Below are 24590 nucleotides of genomic sequence, written 5' to 3' on the forward strand. Positions count from 1 at the left end.
GAAAGCATGTGCCATTTTATCCCCTTCACCAAATCAATATCTCTTAGACTAACTTGACTTTATAAGGTACATATGTTTACCACTATTGACTGAAATCTGAGTCCTTCTATTGGGCTCAACTGAACAATGGATCAAGAAAAAGAGCAAGCAGTATGTTAAATGTTTAAAATCCACTATTATGTCATGAGATATATGGTCACATTTTAAAACAATCAGAATTTTCAGTCTTGTCATGATGAAGTAGCTAGTGTAGCTAGCGTTAAAATACCCTCCTACTAAAAATATCAATAAAAGCTGGACCAAATATCCAGAGAGTGGGGAGAGAGAGGGGGAATTCTCTGTAGGCTTTAGACAGCAACCAGTATAGCACTATGATCCTCCATAGAAGAGAACAAGATTAATCAAGCCCCACATGCACACTGGCTTTCTCCTTACAGGCATTTTCAAAATCATGATGTAGAGAAATAGAGCCCAAGCACAGTGGCAGTCTTGCTAGGATGAGAAAACTAAAATTATTGTTTGGGGCTGCTAAGGTGGCTGGGTTTGGAGGGAAAGAGTCAAAGAGAAAAAAACTACAGAAATCTACATAAAAATTCTCCCGTGGTCCTCAGCTGCCTCCTAGGCTGTACGTGTACAGGGGGCGACTCCTAGAGGCCGAGGAGAAAATAGCTGTTGGGAGGTTATTAGCTAAACAAAGATTTCGGAAATTGCATACTTCTGAAGAAATAAGAGTTCAGGCTCAGTCAGAGGAGAGAGATCTTGACGAATAACCCAGGCATTTAGTTGAGACCCTAGACAATCCACACCCTAGGAATGAGAACAGTTAAAACAGACCTACCTTATTAGACAACAGCTAAAACTAAGCCTCCACAGGACCAAAGTGATCCACCAGCAATCTGACTGCCTGCCAGAATAAATTCAACACTGTTCAGAGGAAGATAACAATTCAGAGCTTCTACAATAGGGGGGTGAAAAGGGGTCAGCAAACCTTTCCCATAAAGGGCCCCAAAGTAAATATTTTTAAGTTTTGTGTCCATAGTCTCTGTTGCACATTCTCTTAAACAACAACAAAACCAAAAATATTAGAAAACTATAAAATCCATTCTTAGCTTCATGGGCCACACAATAATAGCCACTAGACTGAATTTGGCTCATGGGCCACAGTTTGCTACCTGCTACTCTACATTACGCTCACAGTATCAATCAAACAAGGCAAAATGAGTAGACGTGAGAAGAAGGGAAAGTAACTGATAATCAAGAGAAAAAGCAGTCAACAAAAATATACAGACTTATGAGTGATCTACACAGTGATCTTGGTATGTGAGGGCTTCAAAATAATTATGAGTAACATATTAAAGATAATAGAGGCAGGATAGAAAAAATGGATTAAAATGTGAAATATGTCAAAAGAGAATGAGACTATAAAAATGATTATATAGACATTCTAGAACTACAAAATATAATATGTGAAACACAGGGACTTGGATGGTTTTAACAGCAGAATAAACACAGCAAAAAACAGAATTAGCACATTCAAGAACAGGTTAATAGCTATTCAAAACAAAGAAAGAAACTATAAACAACAAAATAGAACATATGTTAGATGTGCAATGTAGTCAAACAATCTAACATATATGTAACTGGAGTCCAGAAGGAGAGAAGAAAAAAATGGGTCAGAAGCAATGTTTAAATCTGTAAAGAATAAGAAGTTTTCAAATTTTCTAAGACATCAACCTACAGATTCAAGAAACTCAGTGAATACTAAGCAAGGTAAATGCTAGAACACAAAACCATATCTAGGTATAGTATAGACAAGAGACTAAAAATCAAAAATAATGAGAAAAAAATTCTCAGAAACAGAGGAAAAAATAACATATCTCTTGCCCTGCCCAAGAACAACAATAAAAATGAAAGATGACTTCTCAAGAGAAACTATAAAAGCCAATGAAATGACATCATTAAACTACAAAGAAAAAAGCTATCAACATTGCATTCTATATCCAGCAAAAAAAATCCTCCAAAACAAGGAGTAACTAAACACATTTTCAAACAAAAAGGTGAAAGACTCTGTCATTAACAGACCCTATTTCAAAAAATAATAAACGAAGTTCTTTACGATGAAAGAAAATGATTCCAGATGGAAGCACGGATATATAAGAAATGAATAGCTGCAAAAAGTATAAATACAGAGGTAAATATAATAGACTACTGACTGTTTAAAGCAATAAAAGCATCCCTTAGGGTTTACAACGTACGAGGAGGATGGTAAAAATACATAACAACAATACCAAAAAAGCAGGAGGCCAGTAAATGAATTTAAACTGCTTTAAGGTTTTTGCATTTGGGGGGAACATGGTAGAAATGCAGTTGACTCTTGAACAGCTCGGGGGATCAGGGTCCCGACCCTTCACACAATTGAAAATCTGCGTGTAACTTTACAGTCAGCCCTCCATATCCATGGTTCTGTATCTGCATATTCACCCAAATGTGGATCATGCAGTACTGCAGTATGTATTTACTGAAAAATATCTATGTTTAAGTGGACTCATGCATTTCAAACCTGTGATGTTCCAGAATCAGCTATAGTAAATAAAGGTAGATTTTTGTTAAGTCAGGACACATTTTGTAATTTCTAAGGTAATCACTAAAAGTATGACATTAAAATGTTAACCAAAAAAAGCTAATAAAGGAGATAGAATGGAGTCTGAAATACTTAAAGGGACATGAGGGAATATTTTTTGGTGAGAGAAGTATTCAATGCCTTAATCTGGTGGTAGTTCCACAGATGGATATATATATAAACATCCAATGAGTTATATACTGAAGATTTATGCATTGCACTGCATAACATGTATATATGTATTATAATAAATAAGAAAAAAAACCTGTACATAATTTCTAGAGCAGGGACACTAAGCTACACAATCTTTCTAAATAGTATCTAGTCTATTTATCAAAATTTTAATGACTTAGAGCTATTTTCAGAAAATTTTTCCCATAATGTATACTAGGTACTAGATAACTGTTGTCATTAAATAAAGTAACATCTGATTTTACTCAAAAAATCTTGGTAAATAGTAAATACTCCTTCAGAGTAGATGTTGTTGAAAATCAATCTAAGAGATGTCAAGGGTAAGTGAGGCAGACAGGCAAACAAAGTAAGTGTTTGCTTAAGATGCACTAAAACAACAGTGAAGGCAGTAATTAGAGTGAGTCTGTATAAGTTAACAGCACTCTCCATGACCACCTCTCACTTCCCTCTTCCTACAGCCAATCAGTGTAGGAACCAGAGGTTTACTCTCTGAAGAAAATAACCCAGTAATAGTCTGGACTCAAGGACATCAGGTACAGTTGACTAATTTTTACTGAGCTGAAAACAGGGAAAATCTACACAACAAATGAAAGTCAACATCTGAAGAGTTGAGACCTCTCCAGCCCCCTTCTCTCACTCAGCTCTAAGAAGACCCAGTCAGGGCTCTACAAACTCCAGGCAGAGAACTGAAGGGTTTCTCTTGAGGGAAAAGAAATTCTGAACTAACCAAATAATATTATATAACTACTTTGTTTATTGAGAGGATAGCAGAGAGGAAGTCTGTGTATATGGAGGAGGGAAGAGAGGTCTAAGAGATCAAAAGTCTCATCCTCCAAAGTCAATACATAATAAAAACAACAACAAAAAAAAAAAACAGAGCAGACAAAACTAGAAATAATGTAAGCATGTTTCTTAGAACCATGGTAATAAATATGAGAGTAAAACTAAATATGTCGAATGCAGTTACTTCTAAGGAGAACAGGGTAGGGGTCTTAGTTTTTTGTTATAACACTTTATAGAATGATTATTTCAAATTGCATACATGAATAAACCAATAAATGTAAAAAAAGTTTCTCAGGGAATTTGAGTGATGTGTAAATACAGAATTTTAAAGGAATTAACATATCAAATTTAAGTAAGTCTAGAAATAATAATAAATAATACTTAACAAAATAATATAGTGTTGACAATAAAAGGTTCAAACAGACTTTCTCATACACACACACACACACACACACACACATTCCTGGATCTGCCACTGACTCGGCAAGTAACCTAATGACTCTAAACTTACTTTCTCAAATGAAAAATAAAGTCAATGAAACAATAACCACGAAAAAAATCCCTCAAATCCTATCCTCCTGTACAAATATAACTGTAAAATGATTCCAAGTAAATAAGTTTCACTTAGGTAAATCCATCATCCTCATACTCCTTTTGCTTCCCATTTCGCCTGCTAACTCCACCTTTATAATTCTGTTTATACTACTGATTTGGTTAACAAATATTTTAACAGATTAAAAAAAAGCAAGATTCAGCCAACTAAATATTCATCAACCAAAGTTATAACATAACTAGAATATGTATTAACTGAATTTCACTTTATTTCAAGGAAAAAAATCTATGATTTACTGCATCTTTCACTAAAAACTGAAGTGCTGGTATCATTTTTTAAAATTATCATTTAGAAAGCACAGAAATAAATTCCTGCACCCAGGGTCAATTAATCTACGACAAAGAAAGCAAGAATATACAATGGAGGAAAGACAATCTCTTCAATAAGTGGTGCTGAGAAAGCTGGATAGTTACATGTAAAAGAATGAAATAAGACATGATATCATAAAAATCCTAGGCAAAAATCCATAGGCAAAACACTCTGACTTAAATCCTGGCAGTGTTTCCTTAGATCAGTCTTCCAAGGCAAAAGAAATAAAAGGAAAAATAAACAAATGGGACTTAACTAAACTTAAAAGCTTTTGCACAGCAAAGGAAACCATCAACAAAACAAAAAGACAACCTGCGGAATGGGAGAAAATATTTGCAAATGACGTGATTGTTAAGAAGTTAATATCCGAGATATACAAACAGCTCTTACAACTCAGTATCACAAAAACAATCTAATCAAAAAAAGGGCAGAAGACTTGAATAGACATTTTTTCAAAGAAGATATACATACAGATGGCTAACAGGCACATGAAAAGATGCTCCACACTGCTAACTATTAGAGAGATGCAAATCAAAATCACAATGAGGTATCACTTCACACCTGTCAGAATGAAAAGTCATCAGAAAGTCTACAAATAACAAATGTTGAGGATGTGGTGAAAAGGGAACTCTCATACACTACTGGTGAGAATATACATTGATGCAGCCACTATGGAAAACAGAATGGAGGTTCCTTAAAAAACTAAAAATAGAACTACCATATGATCCAACAATTCCACTTCTGGATATGTATCTAGAGAAAACAAAAACACTAATTCAAAAAGATGCAAGCACCTCAGTGTTCACAGCAGCATTACTTAGAATAGCCATGACATGGAAGCAACACAAGTGCCCATCAACAGATGACTGGATTAAGAAGATGTGGTGTACACACACAGACACATATAGACAGACACAATGGAATATTACTCAGCCATAGAAAGAAGCCATTTACAGGAACATAGGAATATTACTCAGCCATAGAAAGAAGCCATTTACAGGACCTAGAGAATATTACACTTAATGAATTAAGTTAGAGAAAGATAATGCTATATTATATCACTTATATGTAGAATCTGAAAAATAATACAAATGAATACATATGCAAAACAGGAACAGACTCATAGACATGGAAAATAAATGTATGGTTAACAAAGGGGAGGGACAAATTAGGGGTACGGGATGAACGGATACAAACTACTATACGTAGAACAGATAAGCAACAAGGATTTACTGTATAGCACAAGTAATTATACTCAATATCTTGTAATAACCTATGATGGAATATAATCTACAAAAAAACTGCATCACTATGCTGTATGCCTAAAGTTAACACAATACTGTAAATCAACTGTACTTCAATTAAAAACATTATCAGTTATTCTTTACTGAGTACATAAGAGATATATAACAAGGAAAACAAAAAGGAAACAGGTAAAATGCCATGTGGACAAAAATGAAAAGAAACAAATGAAAATCCTCAATACATAAGTTTTGTTCTTATCTTTAAATACTGCTACGTACAAAGTGCTTCAGAATTGTGCACTGAATCATGTGTGTTGAATTAATTACCATACATTTTGAATATTATTTCGGTTTTTCCAGATATAACTGTATACATATGTCAATTTTATACATAAACAGATAAATCCCAGAAGCACAAATCAAATGATATAGAGGTAGATAGTAAAAATTAAACCTCTTTCTTATCTCTCATCTATAATAAGTCAGCTCTCTTTCAAGTAGTAAGGGAGACAGTTCCGGGAAAATATTCCTAAGTATGTATGAAGGCAGAACACAGATATAGCTATGTGATGAGGTTGTAGTAAGATGGAAGCCTCCACCAGGAGGACATACTGGCAGACTACACTTTCCCAAAAGAGTTCAGAGCAATCTTTTTGATCCCACATGATCTTTTAGAACCTTGTCACTTTCCTTCAAGAGATAGTCTATTTCCCTTTCCTTGATCCCAACTGTGACTTTGTGAAAGCCCTGACAGACAGAATATGGTGAAAGTGACATTGTGTGACTTTCAAGGACAGATCAGAAAAGGTAATATGGCTACAGCCTGGGGCGTCCTCCCTCTAAGGATGCTCGCTTTTAGAAGTCAGCCCATTGTGCTTTGAAGAAGCCCAGGGCACACAGAGAGATCATACATAGGTGTTTAAGCCCCAGCTAAGGTCCCAGGTAACAGTCATATGATGAGTAAGCCTTCACATGACTTAAGCCTCCAGCCTTTGAGTCTTTCAGCTGAGGTCCAACACATGGAGCAGGTATAAGCCACCCGTGCTGGATCCTTGACTCACAGAACACGGACAATAAATACACCACTAAGTTTGGGGGCTTATCTCATTCCTATGTTCACAAAAGATAAAGGACTAATGAAGTTACAGTAACTCCTTTAGTACATCATTTTCTCTCTGGAAAATATAAAAGAAAAGCTTTGATGGGATGAATACCAGATGGGGAAAAAGCAGACTTTGGCAAGAATGGATATTTCATCTGTGGTACAGAAATCTTTTAGGGAAAACAATGACTCCACAGCTAAGACATCACAAATCACTACTTGGTGATCTCGAAAGGAAACTGAGTGGTTCTTCCTGGTGAAGACAGAGAGATGCAGGTGAACCAAGCAGCTGCCCACAATGGAGATTTCTGGGACTGAAAGTACTTAAGGGACATAAGAGAATAAACATCAGAGGTTCAAGCTCCCCTACTAGTTTGCAGGCCATGATGAACCACTGCACAGGTTATAAGCTGTGTAACTAGGGAACCATTCACATAGATTAAAATATGCAGCATCTACAACAAAAATACAAAGCAACTCATACACTCTGAATGGTTTTAGTCCTGATACCCAGAAGAATAAATACATTACACATCCAAGAATCAGTTTCTTATATTCCTCTTCCTGAGTTTTTTGATGACCTGAAATAATGGTAGAGAAAAGTTTCTAGTAATATATTCAACTCTATTAGAAGTTAATATATATTTAATATGTAGTTTATAATATATTTAAGTAACTTATAATACATCTAAATATATAACATTAAAAAGATCTAAGTATAACATATTTAAAATAAATACACTAAATATATGTCTTCCTAAAAGAGTAATAATTAGATAGAGCACACTGACTACTACATTGAAAAGTACAATACTATTATCAACTGAAGTGCCCAAAAAGGAAAATTATGCTAGATCCAAAACAGAGCAAATCCTTTTAAAATTTTTTTAAACAAATTTGGAACTATAAGTTAAAATGAAAATTAATATTAACTAATTAAATACATATTTAACTAATATTAAACTAAAACAAGAATTATTAAGTTTAACACCCCCCAAAAAAAGAATTCTAATGAGTCAATAACGGGGGAAAAAAAGGCTTATTTTCTTTTATCAATTTTCTAATACATGGGAGTTTGCATTAACTAGAATTTTTATCAAGCGGAATTCTCTTCAGTGAGTTTTCTCTCTGCTTGACAACCTATAGTCCAACTTAACAGATGACAGAATACAATAAAAATTAAAATTTTAACTTTTAGGAAAAGCATGATAGTTGGGTATGTTAGATAACATCCTTGGAGTTGCTACTCTACAGCCCTTTTCCCAATGAGAAATGGCTTGGAATTTTGAATAAACAAGATAAATTAGTGGTCCTGTTCAGTAATATAGTAATATATATAGAAGTTTTTAAGAAATGGGTAAATAAAGAAGATTAAAGTTTTATTTATTTTTAATTAATAATTAATTGACATATAACATTGCTTAAGTTTAAGGTATAATGTGATAATCTCACATATATACTGTGAAATAATCACAATAAGATTAGTTAGTATATCCATCTGACATGTTTACCTTTTGGTGTGTGTGTGGTGAAAATATTTAAGATTTATTCCCTTAGCACCTTTCAAGTATATAATACAGTATTGCTGCCATTAGTCACCATGCTGTACATTAGATCCCCATAACTTATTCATCTTATAACTGGAAGTCGGACCAACATCTACCCATTTCCCCCATCCCTCAACCCCTGCCAACCACCATTTTCCTTTCTGGTTTTCTGAGTTCAGCTTTTTTAGATTCCACGTATGAGTGAAATTATACAGTATTTGTTTTCCTCTATCTGATGTATTTCACTTAGCATGATGCCAAGGTCCATCCAGGCTGAAACAAATGGCAAGATTTCAGAAGACTAATATTTTACATTACTTAAAGATTTCAAAATATAAATACTGTGCACTAACTGACTGCACCACTGGAGCTTCAAGATTTCAAAGTATAGAAATACCTGGGTAACACAGCAAGAAAAAAGATGAAGATGTTATTCTGGAGAAGTGGAAATGAGGAATGAGGAATTCCAGTTTCAATATGGACTATATATAACATACTATTATTTTCATAATGTTGAGTTTTGGTGTGTGATAATGATACAGTGGTACTTTTTGAGACGCTTAGGCTGCTGAAACACAAGTGAAATATACCACCTACCTTCAGGTTTGGAAAATACACACAGATAAAAAGAAAGATACAGGAAATGAGCAAAATGTTAACAACAGGTCACTCTAGGAAAAGGGTAGGTGGGTATTCATTATACTATCCTTTCACTTTTTTGTAGGTTTGAAACCTTTTAAATAAAAAAGAGGAAGGTACCCCTGTATATATCAAAACATGTATAAGAATGTTCACAGCACTATTACTGATAAAGAGCCTGAAGTGGAAACAATCCAAATATACATGAACAGTACACTGGCAAATAAATGGATAAGTAAATTATGGTATAATCATACAAGAGAGTACTAGCAATGAAAATGAACCAGTTACTGTTAACACACCACAGAGGGGAAACTCACAAATAATGCTGAGTAAATAAAGCTAGACACACAAATAGGACGAACAAATATTTATTGAATAAATATCTCAGATAAGACTCAATAAGATCAAGGTTGTTAATTATCTTTGTTTTTTTACTTGTTCTTTTTTACTTTTTTATTATTTTTTTCAACTGAAGTATAGTTAAGGCTGTTAATATTTTTGTTTAACAAAAATTTTCTTCACAGACAACAAAATCACAATGGAAAGGTAAAAATTATTTACAAGAACAAATTCCTTTTAAGCACCCTCAAGCACATTTATTAAAAACACCCATATACTGTTGATCTGCTCCACTAATAATGCACTGCCAGCCTGTCAACTTCTTAAAAGCCCCAGTTTGAACTAGAATGTGAATTTGACAGTTCCAAACCCATACTAACAAGACTTTTCTCATTGAATAGGTTTTACAAACTGTACTACAATTAAACAATCTTAGTTCTAAAATTTAATCTATATTCAGACTTACAACCAGAGGTTATTATTTTTTTTTTTAAGACATAAAATACTTACATTAACTTTGAAAGCCTGTACAGTGTTATCCAGAAGAAGGATGTTGCAAACCACCTCTGTATGCTGTCTGTCTCGGGCCAACTCTGATGCTCGGACATTGTAGGTTCTGCCAGCAGGCAATCGGAAACGAGAGGTCATTACTGTCCACACAAGGTCTAAGTTGAAAAAAAAAAAGTTAACTAAATAAGAGGATAGTTGAAGATACACGGTTATTTATATTAAAAAATACAAAGTTATTATATATATTTTCAACTAACACTTTGGTGAAAAGCAGTTACAAATTTTTAAACACCGGGATAAGAATTATAGGTATAAAAGAAGGTATCAGATATAGTTCATCATCTAAACTAGAATTACAGTTGCCTGGAAGAGGAGCTTTATTTTGAACTCTCCATTGAGAAGACAACACACAAATTGTTGATGAAATGGTATTTCAATTCAAAAAATATAAATTTGGGAGTAGCCAAAAAGGAGGAAGGAAAATATGCTGCCTCAGGAAACTGGACATTACTCATTGATGCAAGGATTTAAAAAAAACACTGTAAAATTGCAACTTTGAAGAGCCTTTCCTTTTATTCAGCTTAAGATTTAGGGGAAACATAGGAGTTCATTAGTTTTTTTAATGTAACTATATCCTTCATTTTAACTATCCTCAAGTTCAAACTAATTCTAATAGAACTATTCTTACTATTCCTAAGAAAACAAAAACAAAATAGAAAACTTAAGACTACAGGTCTTTACTTCTCAATTTTTTAACCTAAGAGGGAAAAAAGACATTGCTTATAAAAGAACAGATATCACATCGTTATCTGCAACACTTAATGTTAAAAGACAATGAAGATGTAGCTTCAAAGTTCTGAAAGAAAATGATTTGAAACAGAACTATATTCTGCCCAAATTAGCATTTACATGAAAGAATAAAGCTAAAGACATTTTCAGACATTCAAAGTTTAAAATTCATAAAACTTCTCTCTTAAAAGATATTTGGATAAAAGAAACAAACTACACTACAAACACAGTTATACAGAATTTTTAAACATGAGTAAGCTATAAGTACTAAGAAATTTCTATAATGAATAAGTAAAAATTAACAATAAAAAGAAATAGCAATTCAAATTAGTGGTATTCAAAATTGTAACTGATACCGTATTGTTCATGTTAAAAGGATTAGAGCTAAGAGTAAAAGTCAATGTTACAGAAGTATAAAAACTACATAGAAGAAAACAGCTTTAGCATGTTGACAAAGAGGGGCTATTCGAGTAAAATTCACCAATTAAAAGACAGTGACTGGCAGTTTCCAGTTCCACATGAAAAGAGTTCAGAAATCCCTACTCCATCTTAACAAGTAGAAGAAAAACAGAACAGACTGGAAAATCAGCAACTCTTCTTGGATCCAAAAGAGAGGACACAGGGCAAACTGCTGTCCCAGAAATTGGAGAGACAGGTGAAAATGAATGAGTCACAGCTATGGGAGTAGAGACTCAGAAGCAGAAACTGCCATGGGAAACAGTGCATGAGTAGGAAAGCCTGAATCCAAATAATGACTTGAGGGAGGTTCAATGTGGACAATTTCAAGTTCAAAACTCCAGAATGGCCCAGTGATAGCGGGACTCACACAAGCAGGTAGACCTCACACTGGCTGGAACCAGAGGTTAATGATTAGGATTTCTAAAACATCACCCTGTTCCACACCACCAAACAATCAGAAGAATGTCATGCACCCTGCAGTCCTCACCCCAAATGTTCCCTGAAAACCACTGGGGAGTTCAGGTCTTCTGAGCATAAGCCACCATACTCCTTGGCTCTGCAATAAAAACTGTACTTTCCTTCATCACAACCCAGTGTTAGTAATTTGACTTTGCTGCATGGTGGGCAAGCAGACCCAAGTTCAGTTTGATAATGATATTCTAATAATTTCGTATGGTATGTAAACGAGAAAAATATAGAACCACTATGTTGTATACCTGAAACTAATACTGTACGTCAACTATATTTCAATTCCAAAATAAAAAAAGTCACTACTTTTACAGACCAGGAAACCTAAACATGGTTTTCCTAAATACAGAATACCAAACCAAAAAAGAATAAGACAGTAGGACATTATAACTAACATATGTAAATGGTCTTAATACAATAAAATACACTTACACTCTACTCTCAAATTCTCACATTCCTTATGCTTATGTTCATGAATAAAAATATTTCTTTCTAGACAGTGGCAGTTTTTGTGTATTTTTCAAAATTACACAAAACTTTATATACAACCTCAAGTAACTATTATTGCTAAAACGCTCTTCTCAGTCTCAAGACTCTCAGACATAGGAAACTATCCTTCAGGAAGCTATCACATTGAACTTCCTCAACAAAGATTAAGTATTATAAATATTTTAAATAAAATAAACCACAACAACAGAACTAAAAGAACAATTATCACACCAAATAGAGAAATAAATAAAAACATAGAAATTACTTTTTAAATAAGCAAATCAGAATTCTGTAGTTAAAAAGATAATTGAAAATTTTAAAAGTAGAAAGGCTTAACAACAGATTTGAGCTAATGTAAGAAAAAATTAGCAAACCTGAAGATAAGTCAATTGAGAATATGCAGCTTGAGGAAAGCAAAGAATAAAGAATAAAGGAAAATGAACAGTCTCAGACCTAAAAGACACCATCAAGCATACCAACATATTCATAACGGAAGTTTCAGAGAGTCAACAAAAAAGGAGGCAGAGAGAATTCAAAGAAATAAGGGCATATATATCCTCAAACTTGATTTTTTAAAAACTCTCATCCAAGAAACCAAATAACTTTCAAAAAACATAAACTCAAAGAGATCCACAAATAGATATATCATAGTCAAACAGTTGCAAGCCAAAGAAAAAGAAAATCTTGAAAGCAGCAAGGGAAGAGTGACTCATCACCTACAAATGATGCTCAGTTACATTAACAGACCATATCTAATTAGGAAACTTGAAGGTCAGAAGGCGGATGATGACACATTCGAATTACTAATAGAAAATAACTGTCAACAAGAATTTAATATCTAGCAAAACAATACTTAAAGGAGAATTCAAGATATTCCCAGTTAAACAAAAACTAAAAGAATTTGTCACTAGCAGATCTGTCCTGAAAAAAAAAACAAAACATTAAAGATACAATGAAAATATATTAGATGTTAACTAAAATCCACAAGAAGGAATAAAGACTACCAGTAAAGGTAACTACATGGCCAAATGTAAACAACAGTATAAATTAGTTTTGTATTTGTAACTCCTTTTTTCCTCTGACAAATGCAGGAAGCAATATTTGTAGCACCGTGTTGATGGGCTTATACTGTATAAAGAAATGGGCTATATGACAATAGTACAAAAGAAGGAGAAGGGAAAGTGAGCTATAGGAGGAGCAAAGTTTCATACTATTGAAATCAAGCATCTATTATCCCTAACTTCTAAATCCCCAAGGAAACAACAGTTAACTCTTTAACAACATGGGTCTGAATCTTGCACATCCACTTAACACAAATATTTTTCAGTAAATATACAGTTGCCCCTCCATATTCACAGATGCAAAACTCCAACTGTAAGGAACTTGAGCATCTGTGGACTTCAGTATTTATAGGGGGTCCTGAAACAAATCACCCACAGATGCTGAGGAACAACTATTCTAAGAAATAAACTCAAAATAATAGGGTAAAATAAACAACAGAATTAAAATTACAGCTAGAACATACTATTTAAGATGAAAGCTCTGATGGAGGAACAGAGAAAAAAGAGGACAAAAGACATAAGAAAACTAGCAAAATGGCATTACCTTATCAATAATAACATTAAATATAAGTGGACTAGAAACTCAAATCAAATACACTGGGAGAATGGATTTTTTTTTTATGCTGTTCCATTTATATGCTCTCTATAAAAGACACATTTCAGATTTAAAGACACAAACAAATTGAATGTAAAAGAATGTAAAAAGATACACTACAAAAACAGTAACTAGAGAGAGCTAGAATAACTGTACTAAGATCAGTCTGGTTGGAACTAATAAACAAATTTCAGCAAAGTTTTAGGATACAAACTTAACTCACAAAAATCAGGTAGATTACCATACACTGGCAATTAATGATCCAAAAAGGAACTTAGGAAAATAAATCTACTTACAGTATCAAAAATAATAAAATACTTAGAAATAAATCTCACTAAGGAGGCAGAAGACTGGTATACTCAAAACTACACACACACACACACACACACACACACACACAGAAACACTATGCTGTATCCTGGAAATTAACAAAACATTGTGAATTGACTATACTTCAATTTAAAAAAAAAAGACTCATCTATATAATGCTTACAAAAGACTCACTTCAGAGCTAAAGACATACAGAGACTGAAAGAGAGGGATGGAAAAAGATATTCCATGCAAGTACTCATACCAGACAAACTAGACTTTAAAATAAAGCCTATAAAAAAAAATGAAGAAGGGCATTATATAATGATTAAGGGATCAATACAAGAGAATATAACATTTGTTAACATACATGTACTTAATATAAGACACCTATAATGTATAAAGCAAATATTAACAGGTATAAAGGGAGAAATTGACAATAATACAGTAACAGTAGGAGACTTCAACACCCCACTTACATTAATGGACAGATCATCTAGAAAGAAAATCAATAAGGAAACAGTGGTCTTAAAAGACACATTAGACCATCTGGACTTAACAGATCTCCACAGGACATTCCACCCAAAACAATAGAATACACATTATTTTCAAGTGCTCATGGAACATTCTCCACAATAAATCACATGCTAAGCCAAAAATAAGTCTTAACAAATTTAAAAGAACAGAAATTATATCAAAAAAATTTTGACCAACATGGGATGAAACTAGAAATCAATTACGGGGAGGGGATGAGAAAACACAAAAGCATGGATATTAAACAGCATGCTACTAAAAAACCACTTGGTCAAAGGAGAAATCAGAAAATACCTCCAGACAAATGAAAATCAAAACACAACTTTCCAAAATCAATGGTACACAGCAAAAGCAGTTCTAAGAAGAACTTTAGAGCAATACAGGCCTACCTCAGGAAACAAAAAATATCTCAAATAAACATCTAAAGGAATTAGGGAAAAAAAGCCCAGAATCAGAAGATGGAAGGAAATAACAAAGATCACAGGAAATAAATGAATGGAGGCAAAAAAAGAAACCAATAGAAAAGATCAATGGAACCAAGAGCTGGTTTTTTGATAAGATAAACAAAATTGAAAAGCCTTTAGACAGGTTCATCAAGAAAAAAAGCCTAAAGTTAAAAATGAAAGAGGAGAAATTACAACCAATATCATTGAGATATAATAAACTATAAGAAAATACTATGAACAGTTGTATGCCAACAAATTGGACAACCTAGAAGAAATGGATAAATTTCTAGAAACATACAATCCTCCAAGGCTGTATCAATTCGAACATACCAATCACTAGTAGTAAAATTGAATTAATAATTCAAAAACTCCAGCAAAAAAAAAAAAAAAAAAAAAAAAGCCCAAGGACTGAATGGCTTCAGAGAGGAATCCTACCAAACATATAAAGAACAGCTAATATGCATCCATCTCAAACTATTCCAAAGAACTGAAGAGGAGGGAACACTCCCAAATTCATTCCAAGAGGACACCATTACTCTGATACCAAATCCAGCTGAAGAAACTACAAAAAAGGAAAATTACAGGCCAATATCTCTGGTGAATATAGATGCAAAAATCCTCAACAAATTATTAGCAAACTAAATTCAACAATATGCAAAAAAGATCATCATGATCACCATGTACACCATGATCAGGTGAGATTTACTCCAGGGATACAAGGATGGTTCAATATCCATAAATCAATCAATGTTAATACACCACAATGAAAGAAAGGATAAAAATCACATGATCATCTCAGTAGACACAGAACATCTGACAATATTCAACATCTATTCATGATAAAAACTCTAATTAAAGTTGGTATAGGGGGAACATACCTCAACATAATGGCTATTTATGACAAACTCACATCTAACATACTCAGTGTTGAAAAGCTGAAAGCTTTTTCTCTAAAATCAGGAACAATATGAGGACGCATACTCTCGCCACTTCTATTTAACACAGTATCAGAAGCCCTAGTCACAGCAATCAGATATGAAAAAGAAATAAAAGGCGTCTAAATCAGAAGAGAAGTAAAACTGTCACTACTTGCAGATGGCATGAGGCTGTATATAGAAAACCGTAAAGTTTCCTGAAAAAACTATTAGAACTAATAAATGAATTTGATAAAGTTGGAGGATACAAGATTAATATACTTAAGTCCGTTGCTTTTCTGTATACTAATAATGAACTATTAGAAAGAAAAAGCAAGAAAACAATCCCATTTAAAACTACATCAGAAAGAACAAAGTACCTAGGAATAAACTTAACTCAGGAGATTAAGGACCTATACTCTGATAACCATAAAGCACTGATGAAGGAAAATGAAGATGATAAAAAGCAGTGAAAGATATCCCATGTTCATGGATTGGAAGAATTAATGTTCTTAAAATGTCCATCCTACCAAAAGCAATCTACAGATTTAATGCACTCCCCATCAAAATACCCATGAAATTCACAGAACTACAAGAAATAATACTAAAATTTATATGGAACCACAAAAGACCCCAAATAGCCAAAGCAATCTTGAGAAAAGCTGGAGGCATCACACTCCCTTATTTCTACCTATACTACAGTAATCAAGAGTATGGTACTGGCACAAAAATAGACATATAGATCAATGGAACAATAGAGTCCAGAAATAAACCCACACATTTATGGTCAATTAATCAAAAACATACAGTGGGGAAAAGACAGTATCTTCAGTAAGCGGTACTAGGAAAACTAGACAGCTACATGTAAAAGAATGAAATTAGAACATTTTCTCACATCATATACAAAAATAAACTAAAAATGGATTAAAGACCTAAATGTAAGACCTGAAACCATAAAACTCTTATGTCAAAGAATGTTTCATCTATGTTCTCTTCTAAATGATAACAGAATTTTTTTTATCTGCCTCCTAAGGCAAAACAAAAACAAAAACAAAAACTAAACAAATGGGACCTAATTAAATTTAAAAGCTTTTGCACAGCAAAGGAAACCATTAACAAAACGAAAAGACAGTCTACTAAATAGAAGAAAATATTTCCAAATGATATAACCAGTAAGGAGTTAATATCCAAAATATACAAACAATTCATACAACTCATTATCAAAAAATAAATAAACCAGATTTTAACATAAGCAGAAGGCCAGAACAAACATTTTTCCAAAGAAGACATACAGATGGCCAACAGACACATAAAAAGATGTTCAGTATTGCCAATCATCAGAGAAATGCAAATTAAAACCACAATGACATATCACCTCACACCTGTCAGAATGGCTATCATCATAAAGACCACAAATAACAAATGTTTACAAGGATGTGGAGAAAAGGGAACTCTTTTACACTGTTGGTGGGAATGCAAATTGGTGCAGTCACTATGGAGAACAGTTTGGAGTTTCCTTAAAACAGTAAAAATAGAACTACCATATGATCCAGCAATCCCACTCCTGGGTATATATTCAAGAAAACAAAAACACTAATTTGAAAAGATACATGAACCCCAATGTTCACAGCAGCACTACTTACAATAGCCAAGTCATGGAAGCAACTCAAATGATCATCAACAAAGAATGGATTAAGAAGATATACTTTATACACACAATGGAATATTACTTAGCCATAAAAAAGAATGAAATACTGACATCTGCAGCAACATGGATGGACCTACAGAACATTATCCTTAGTGAAGTAAGTCAGAGAAAGACAAATATTGTATGATATCACTTATATGTGGAAACTAAATAATAATACAAATGAACGTACATTCAAAACAGAAACAGACTTGCAGATATAGAAACCAAACTTGTGGTTAACAAAGGGGAGAGGGAAGGGGCAAGGGACAAACTAGGGATATGCGATTAAAAGACACCTATCATTATATGTAAAATGGATAAGCAACAAGGATATACTGTATAGCACAGGAAATTACACCCATTTTCTCATAATAACCTATAATGGAATATAACCTGCAAAGACACTGAATCATTATGCTGTAAACCTGAAACTAACACAATATTGTAAACCAATTACACATCAATTTAAAAATTCAAAAAAATTTTTAATTTATATATATTTGCTATCTCTGTCCACTGTTAGGGCCTAGAAGCAAAAACATTCCAATATACTGAACATACATAATGCCCTATATACTGCTCCACACTAAAGAAATCAGGACTCCTTGGGAGAAATGGCTGATTCCAGAGCTGGGGCAAGGAAAACACAAGGTGAGGCTGGTAAGTAAGGAAGTCTTCAAAATCTGATGTGAACAAATCAAAAAACATGACAGGTAGTTTAAAGGGGCTCACATCAGTCAAATGTGGCAATTTAAGTTTCAAAATAAATAATAACAAGAATAGATAAAACTTTGAATAAAACAAGAATCCACAGGTATAAACTGATCCTAATTCTTTAAAGTGAGGCAGGGGAGTAACACTTCTCTGTAGAATAAAGTCAAATGATAAATGTAAAGAAATAACACCAATAGAAAATTGCCATTTTATAAATACCAAAACTGATTCAGGCAAGAATCATCAATGAATGCTAAAATCTGGGTAAAGTTTATTGGGGAACAAGATATACATATAATTTCATAAGTATTTTCCCACTCATTACTTATTTATTACAAAGGGGAAAAGGTACCCTTACAATGGAGACATGGTGCCTGTCACAGGCACTATGATGTTAGTCATATATTGATAAGACAATATATATATACCTATACAATATTTTGCCAAAAAATGTTTAACCTAAATCTAATTATGAAAAAAAAAATCTTAAATCAGACAAATCCAAATTGAGGGACACTCTACAAAACAACTGGCCTGGAATCTTCAAAAATGTGAGGGGGATGAGGAAGAAGGAAGAGATATTGAAGAAGGCTGGGGATGTGGTATAAATTAAGAGACATAACAACCAAATGTAATGTGTAGTCCTTGATCCAATCACGAATCATATAAATATAAAATGGAACTTGTTTGTACAATTGGAGAAATATGGAATGTATTTCAGATTACAGTACTGATAAATTTCCTGAGTGTGACTGTATGGCTATAGAGAGAATCTGTTTATTCCTAGAAGATGTGTCCATCCTGAAGCAGTTACACTTATGATCATGATGCCTACAACCTTCAAACAGCTCAGAAACTTTAAATGTATATACAGAAAGATAAAGTAGCAAAATGTTAGCAATTGGTGAATCTATATGAAGGGTACATGGGTGTTCAATATACTACTCTTGCTACTTTTCCATAGGTTTGAAATTTTTTTAAAAAGTGTGAGGAAAGTAAAAAAAAAAATTCCTTTCAAATTCTGTTTTCACACTTAAGAAAAGAAACAGACAAAACTTTTGTTATTCAAAATTATGAAGCAATTAACCGACACAAAAAGTTTTCTAGAGAGTTGACAATCCTTTACACTTACCATTCTATATGGAACGTTCTCCAATGAACCATCTGCTTTGCTACAATCTTAATTTCTTACAGAATGCTTTGGATGTGACCATAAATCAAAATGTTGGTATTGTAAGATGTTGCACCGAATAACTTAGCTTACTGTTTTAACATTATATTCAGTGAAGGCTCCCTCAACCCTTCTGATCTGAACTTGACAATATAAAACTGAATGGGCCAGATTCTGTTAGGACAGTGCTATCAAAACTATGAGCCATAACACTGACACCCTGTAGAAGGGAGAAAAATCAAATGTACCATTAGTTTTGATCTAAAATTTCTCTCTATATTTAATATACCCCAAACATTTATATATTATGTGTATATTATTAACATCTATCATATATATATATATATAATGCAATAACTTATGCAAGAAACTTCTTATTTAAGAAATGGTATAGTACAACAGAAAGTATCCCAGAGAATTATGTACAAACCAGCCACCTAAGCCATGAATGCGTAAGCATTAGACATGTACGCTGATTCACTCACATACATGCAGCATTTTCCAAATGTATTTTGTATATCCTCTATTCAACTTCTACTGATCTGTTAACTGAATGCTGAATTATAATGCCAAAATAAATATGACATTCATTGTGAACTATGGACTAAACACAGGACCTTAATTTGAATGATTTCTTGCAACAAATTTACTTACTTTAGGATTTTCCTTTTTTGCTACCTAATTATTTTACAGCTGATAATTTTCTATTTACACATCATAGCATTTAAAGTACTACTTGTCTGTGTGTGTTTGTGAGAGAAAGATACAGAACCCAACCTACTAAGGCCCACAGAGAGTTCCCTAATCCTGTGCCCTCAATACGCTGTTTACTCATGTAAACATGTCAACAGCTCCTAGTTGCTAGTCACAGCACTAGATGCTAGAGACATGAATAAGTACACATCTAGATCTCTGCCCTCAATGAGCTAACAGTCTAGTTGGAGAAAGAGACTTTAAATAATGCAGTGAAACAGTGTACTAAAAAAGATAAAAACAAACTGTTTCAGTGAGTCAAAGAACTGCTGTCTCTTCCTCCTGTCTACAGTCATTACCTAAGCACGAGTTCTTTCAGCAGCTCCTGGTTCTTTCCGTCTCTTTCCCTCCTCACTTTCTAAACTTCTGATCTAGTCTCCTCCATACGAGACTCCAACAACAACTATATAAGCACCGCCAGCCAATGAAAAAATTTTTTTTCTTATCTAAAAAGGACCAGCTCTGTAGAATATATCTTTTGGGCTTTGGTGTGACTCTCTTATTCAGCAAAAACTATTTTCTTATTACTGAGGGGTTTAGTGTAGAGCATTTTTAGGTGGGAAAAAGAAAAAAAAAATGCTGGCCTCTAGAGTTTTTATCCTTTCTTTAGAAAGCAACTGTTTCATATAAGCAGAGATTTCTTCATAACTGAACACAAACAATAGTTTTTATAGCATCTAAATGTTTAATGAAATGTTTCAAGCTATAATTTGAAACTCATTGTCTATGAAATCAAGTTAGTAGATCAAAAACCAATCCTTTTTTAACAAAATACAATAGAGTAAAATAGAAGCTATCAAGAGTATGATGTAAGAGGTATCTCTTAATTGGGGTCAAGTTTAAATAGCGGGAAAGCTACTGACTTTACATTTGCTCATAATCCCATCCAATCCTATTTATTACCTCAAATATGTTTTCATGAGTCCTTACGTCTTTTGTAAAGAACTAATTATCAGTCTTTCACTAAGTTAGAAACTGAAAGAGAAGGGGTTCTGCAAAAAGCCCAAAACTATAAAAATACAAACCATTAGTATATATGGAAAGCAATGCTACTTAATAGATAAGACTGTGGGCTCAGGAATCAGACTATTTTAATGTTCAAATCCTTATTACCTTTATGACCTTAGAGAGTTACCAAGCCACTCTGTGCCTCCGTTTCTACTTTCATCCATAAAGTGAATTGTTGTAAGGATTAAATGAGATAATACAGAAGACGTCTTTAGCACAGTGCCTGACACATAAAAGTGTTAGCCGTATTATTATCATATGCTCTCTAAATATTCAAAACAGACTTTTAAAAAATCTGGAAATACCCACTTTGCTTTTATTAAAATATTCTAGCTACACCAGAATTAAAATAGTATTATTAAAAGCCTCAGAAAGCAGAGAATATCCAAGAAACAACAGTAATGCAGTTAGATGGAAAACAATTCATCAGAGGAACAGCAACAATTATAGCTGGAAAGATCTTTGGGATTGTATTGTGGAGGAGTCTGAAATAATTTGGGCAAAAGTCACGTACTCTAGGGGTCAGCAAACTATGGCCCACAGGCCAAATCTGCTCACTGTCTGTGTTTGGGCCATGAATTAACGATGGTTTTTATAGATGAACATTCTCAACTGACCTGATGCTAGGGAACACTAACTTTGAACCCCACTTAAGGGAAATGTTATCCCATAAAAAATAATTCTATTCTTCTCATTTGTAGACCAATATTACAAAATATCATATTCAATTATATTCTGATTTCATCAATAAAAACTTGTGAAAACTAAAAAATAAAAGATGAGTTTATATGTCAGACAACTAATGTTCCTCTTTACTTTCCCTAAACCTTTCCCCTGCTCAAAGTATCTACTGATTGTCTCATAATGTGCCAGACAGAAGCAACATGAATATATCAACAAATAAAACAAGATAAATGCTCCTGTCCTTATAGAGTTTCCATCCTATTAAGGAAAGAAAAAAATTATATAGTGTGTTATAATATAGTAAGCAGGGAATGTGAGAGCAGGGAAGCAATTTTAGATAGGGTATTTAGAAGAGGCATGACTGAGAAATTCATTTCTTGGCAGACTTGAAGTCAGAGTGAGTCATGTGGATACTTTGCCTGGAACTCGTGCCTAGAAAGGTGTTCCAGGCAGAGGGAAGAACAAGCACAGAGACTTGAAGTGGGAGCATACCAGGCCTGTTCCAGGAACAGCAAAGAGGCCAGTGTACCTTGAGAAAAGCAGGCAAGGAGAGTGGCCAGAGATGAGGTCAGAGAGAGAGCAGGAGCCACAGATCACAGAGGGTAGGGCCTTGTCCACCATGGTAAAAACCTTAGCTTTTACCCTAAGTAAGGCAGGAAGCTATTAAAGGACTTTGAGCACAGGAACACAGTCATCTCCCTTACACTATAAGTACTTTTCAACTAAGTTTTCAACTTGCAGCACTTCCTACTGATAGGTCAGATACAAGAAGCTTAGAACATGCCACAAGTATGCTACTGTGCTAACAGAGTATCAGTGAATAGCTACAATATTATAAATGGGTAAGGAAAAAACATTGACTTGATCAGATAAACGAACAAAAATTTTGAAGAGTGTTTGTAACAAGAAATGAAATTAGTGAACTGAAAAAAAAAAAAAAAGCCCAACTATCATAACTAAAAAGAAATTCAAAACAAAACAAAGTACCATTTATCACCCATTCCTAGGGAAATTGGTGGTAGTAAAAATTGGTTCAGGTCTACAATCCTGTATCTGAAACCTTTGGTTTCAAAACACTTTCAGAAGTGTTTTGAATTTCGTAATATTTAAATTATACTCTGATATGGCACAAATTCCTTACCTTAAGTAACATTCTTGGTTGGGTCTAGGCAACACGCTGACACCCTGTATTAATCATACTGCTATTTAAAATTTCTTTAGAAAACTTTAAGAATGTTCGCCATAAGAAGAATAAAGAATAGTAGCCTCACATCAGTACAGCTCAGCTGCCAAATTAGTTACAAAAACTTGTTTTTCAGGGCCTTAGGGATCTCAGAATTACATACAAAGAACTGTTGACCTATATGATTCTTTTGTAAGCAATTTTGCTAACACAGAAAACCATAAAAATAGCCAGATGCAAGGTGAGTCACCATATGAGAATCACCTGGGAGAACTCTTCCAAATCATAAAACCCTTCCCAATGAAGATTCCCCATTTCCCTAGTAGCTTCTGTAGTAAACCACTGTAACTGACTATAGTTTGGATTAGGCTGGAAAAGGTAAGCTGGAAATATAAATGAACCAAGTATGGAGATTTTTAAAATTCCAATGTAAATAAAACAATTTGGAAATGCTTGGAGTCTGTAAAAAAAATGTTTACTTCCATGCAATAAGAAATATCTAAAAAAGAAAGACAATAACATTATTTTAAAAACTGGTATTTCCCAAAATTTAATCTCCCTGGAAAATTCATTCATTCTATTCACTCAAAGTGTAATCCATATTAGTTAGCACCTATGACATGCAAGGCACTGTGTGTACCAGGTGATACCAGGAGTGAGGCTTGGAGAGGTAGATTGGGGCCGATCATGAGTTCAGATCTTATCTTACCAGCAAATGAAAAGGCAATAAAAAATTCTGACTAGGGGTATAAAGTGATAAGATGTACCTGTCAGATAACTCTGGCTATAGTGTAGAGGAGTGTTAAAAAGGGCAAAACCAATGACAGAATGCACTTTAAGGAGGCTATTGTAAAAGTCCAGACAAGACATGATGACCTTTTTAAAAAAATCATTCCCAAAAATTTCAGAAGTTGTGCGCAAGCTTCATATTGCCAAACTGAAGCTCTTCAAGTGGTGACAGGGCTACAACAAGGGAAATTAGGGTAAAAAGGAAAACTCAACAGAGATGATGAGAGGCAATCGAGACAGGCAATTAGAAAAAGGTATCTACAGCTTACACTAACAGGCCATAGGCAGTGATCCAAGCAAGTTGGTCCTTAGCTGTAAAGTTCAGATAAGCAGGTGGTATACCAGCAATCAGGAAAACACATTAGGTAAACATGTCTAATTTCATGGTTCTTGATAAAGGCTTAGAGCAGATAGAGAGCTCCAGCTACAAGACTGGAGTTCAGGAATTCAAAAATAGGAAACAGAAAATAGGACAGCAGCAGAAAAGATACAGATTCTGGACTCAAATTAACCTAGTTTCAAAACCTAAATCTGATATTTTCTAGCTGTGAAAGCTTTTTGAGCTTCAGCTTCTTCATCTATAAAAAGGGGTAACACTACCTGATCCACAGGGTTGCTGGAAGAACTAAATGA

At 33.8% G+C, this 24590-nt stretch overlaps 1 protein-coding gene across 4 annotated transcripts in view; it reads right to left on the reverse strand.

Moving 5' to 3' along the window:
* The window catches only part of PTPN4 (protein tyrosine phosphatase non-receptor type 4), a 151958-nt gene that overhangs the window by 116810 nt on the left and 10558 nt on the right, over positions 1–24590 (reverse strand). For 3 of the 4 annotated variants that reach the window (XM_031451265.2, XM_064484685.1, XM_031451263.2), the window contains exon 2: positions 9902–10056. In XM_031451265.2, coding sequence (XP_031307125.1) covers positions 9902–10039 — 138 coding nt within the window. In that variant the 5' untranslated portion in view covers positions 10040–10056. Of the gene's footprint in view, positions 1–9901; positions 10057–24590 lie in introns of those variants that run through there. The other variant, XM_031451267.2, reaches the window with a different exon arrangement.

The sequence above is a fragment of the Camelus dromedarius genome, chromosome 4 (assembly GCF_036321535.1).
Source record: "Camelus dromedarius isolate mCamDro1 chromosome 4, mCamDro1.pat, whole genome shotgun sequence".
In the NCBI taxonomy this organism is placed as follows: Eukaryota; Metazoa; Chordata; class Mammalia; order Artiodactyla; family Camelidae; genus Camelus; species Camelus dromedarius.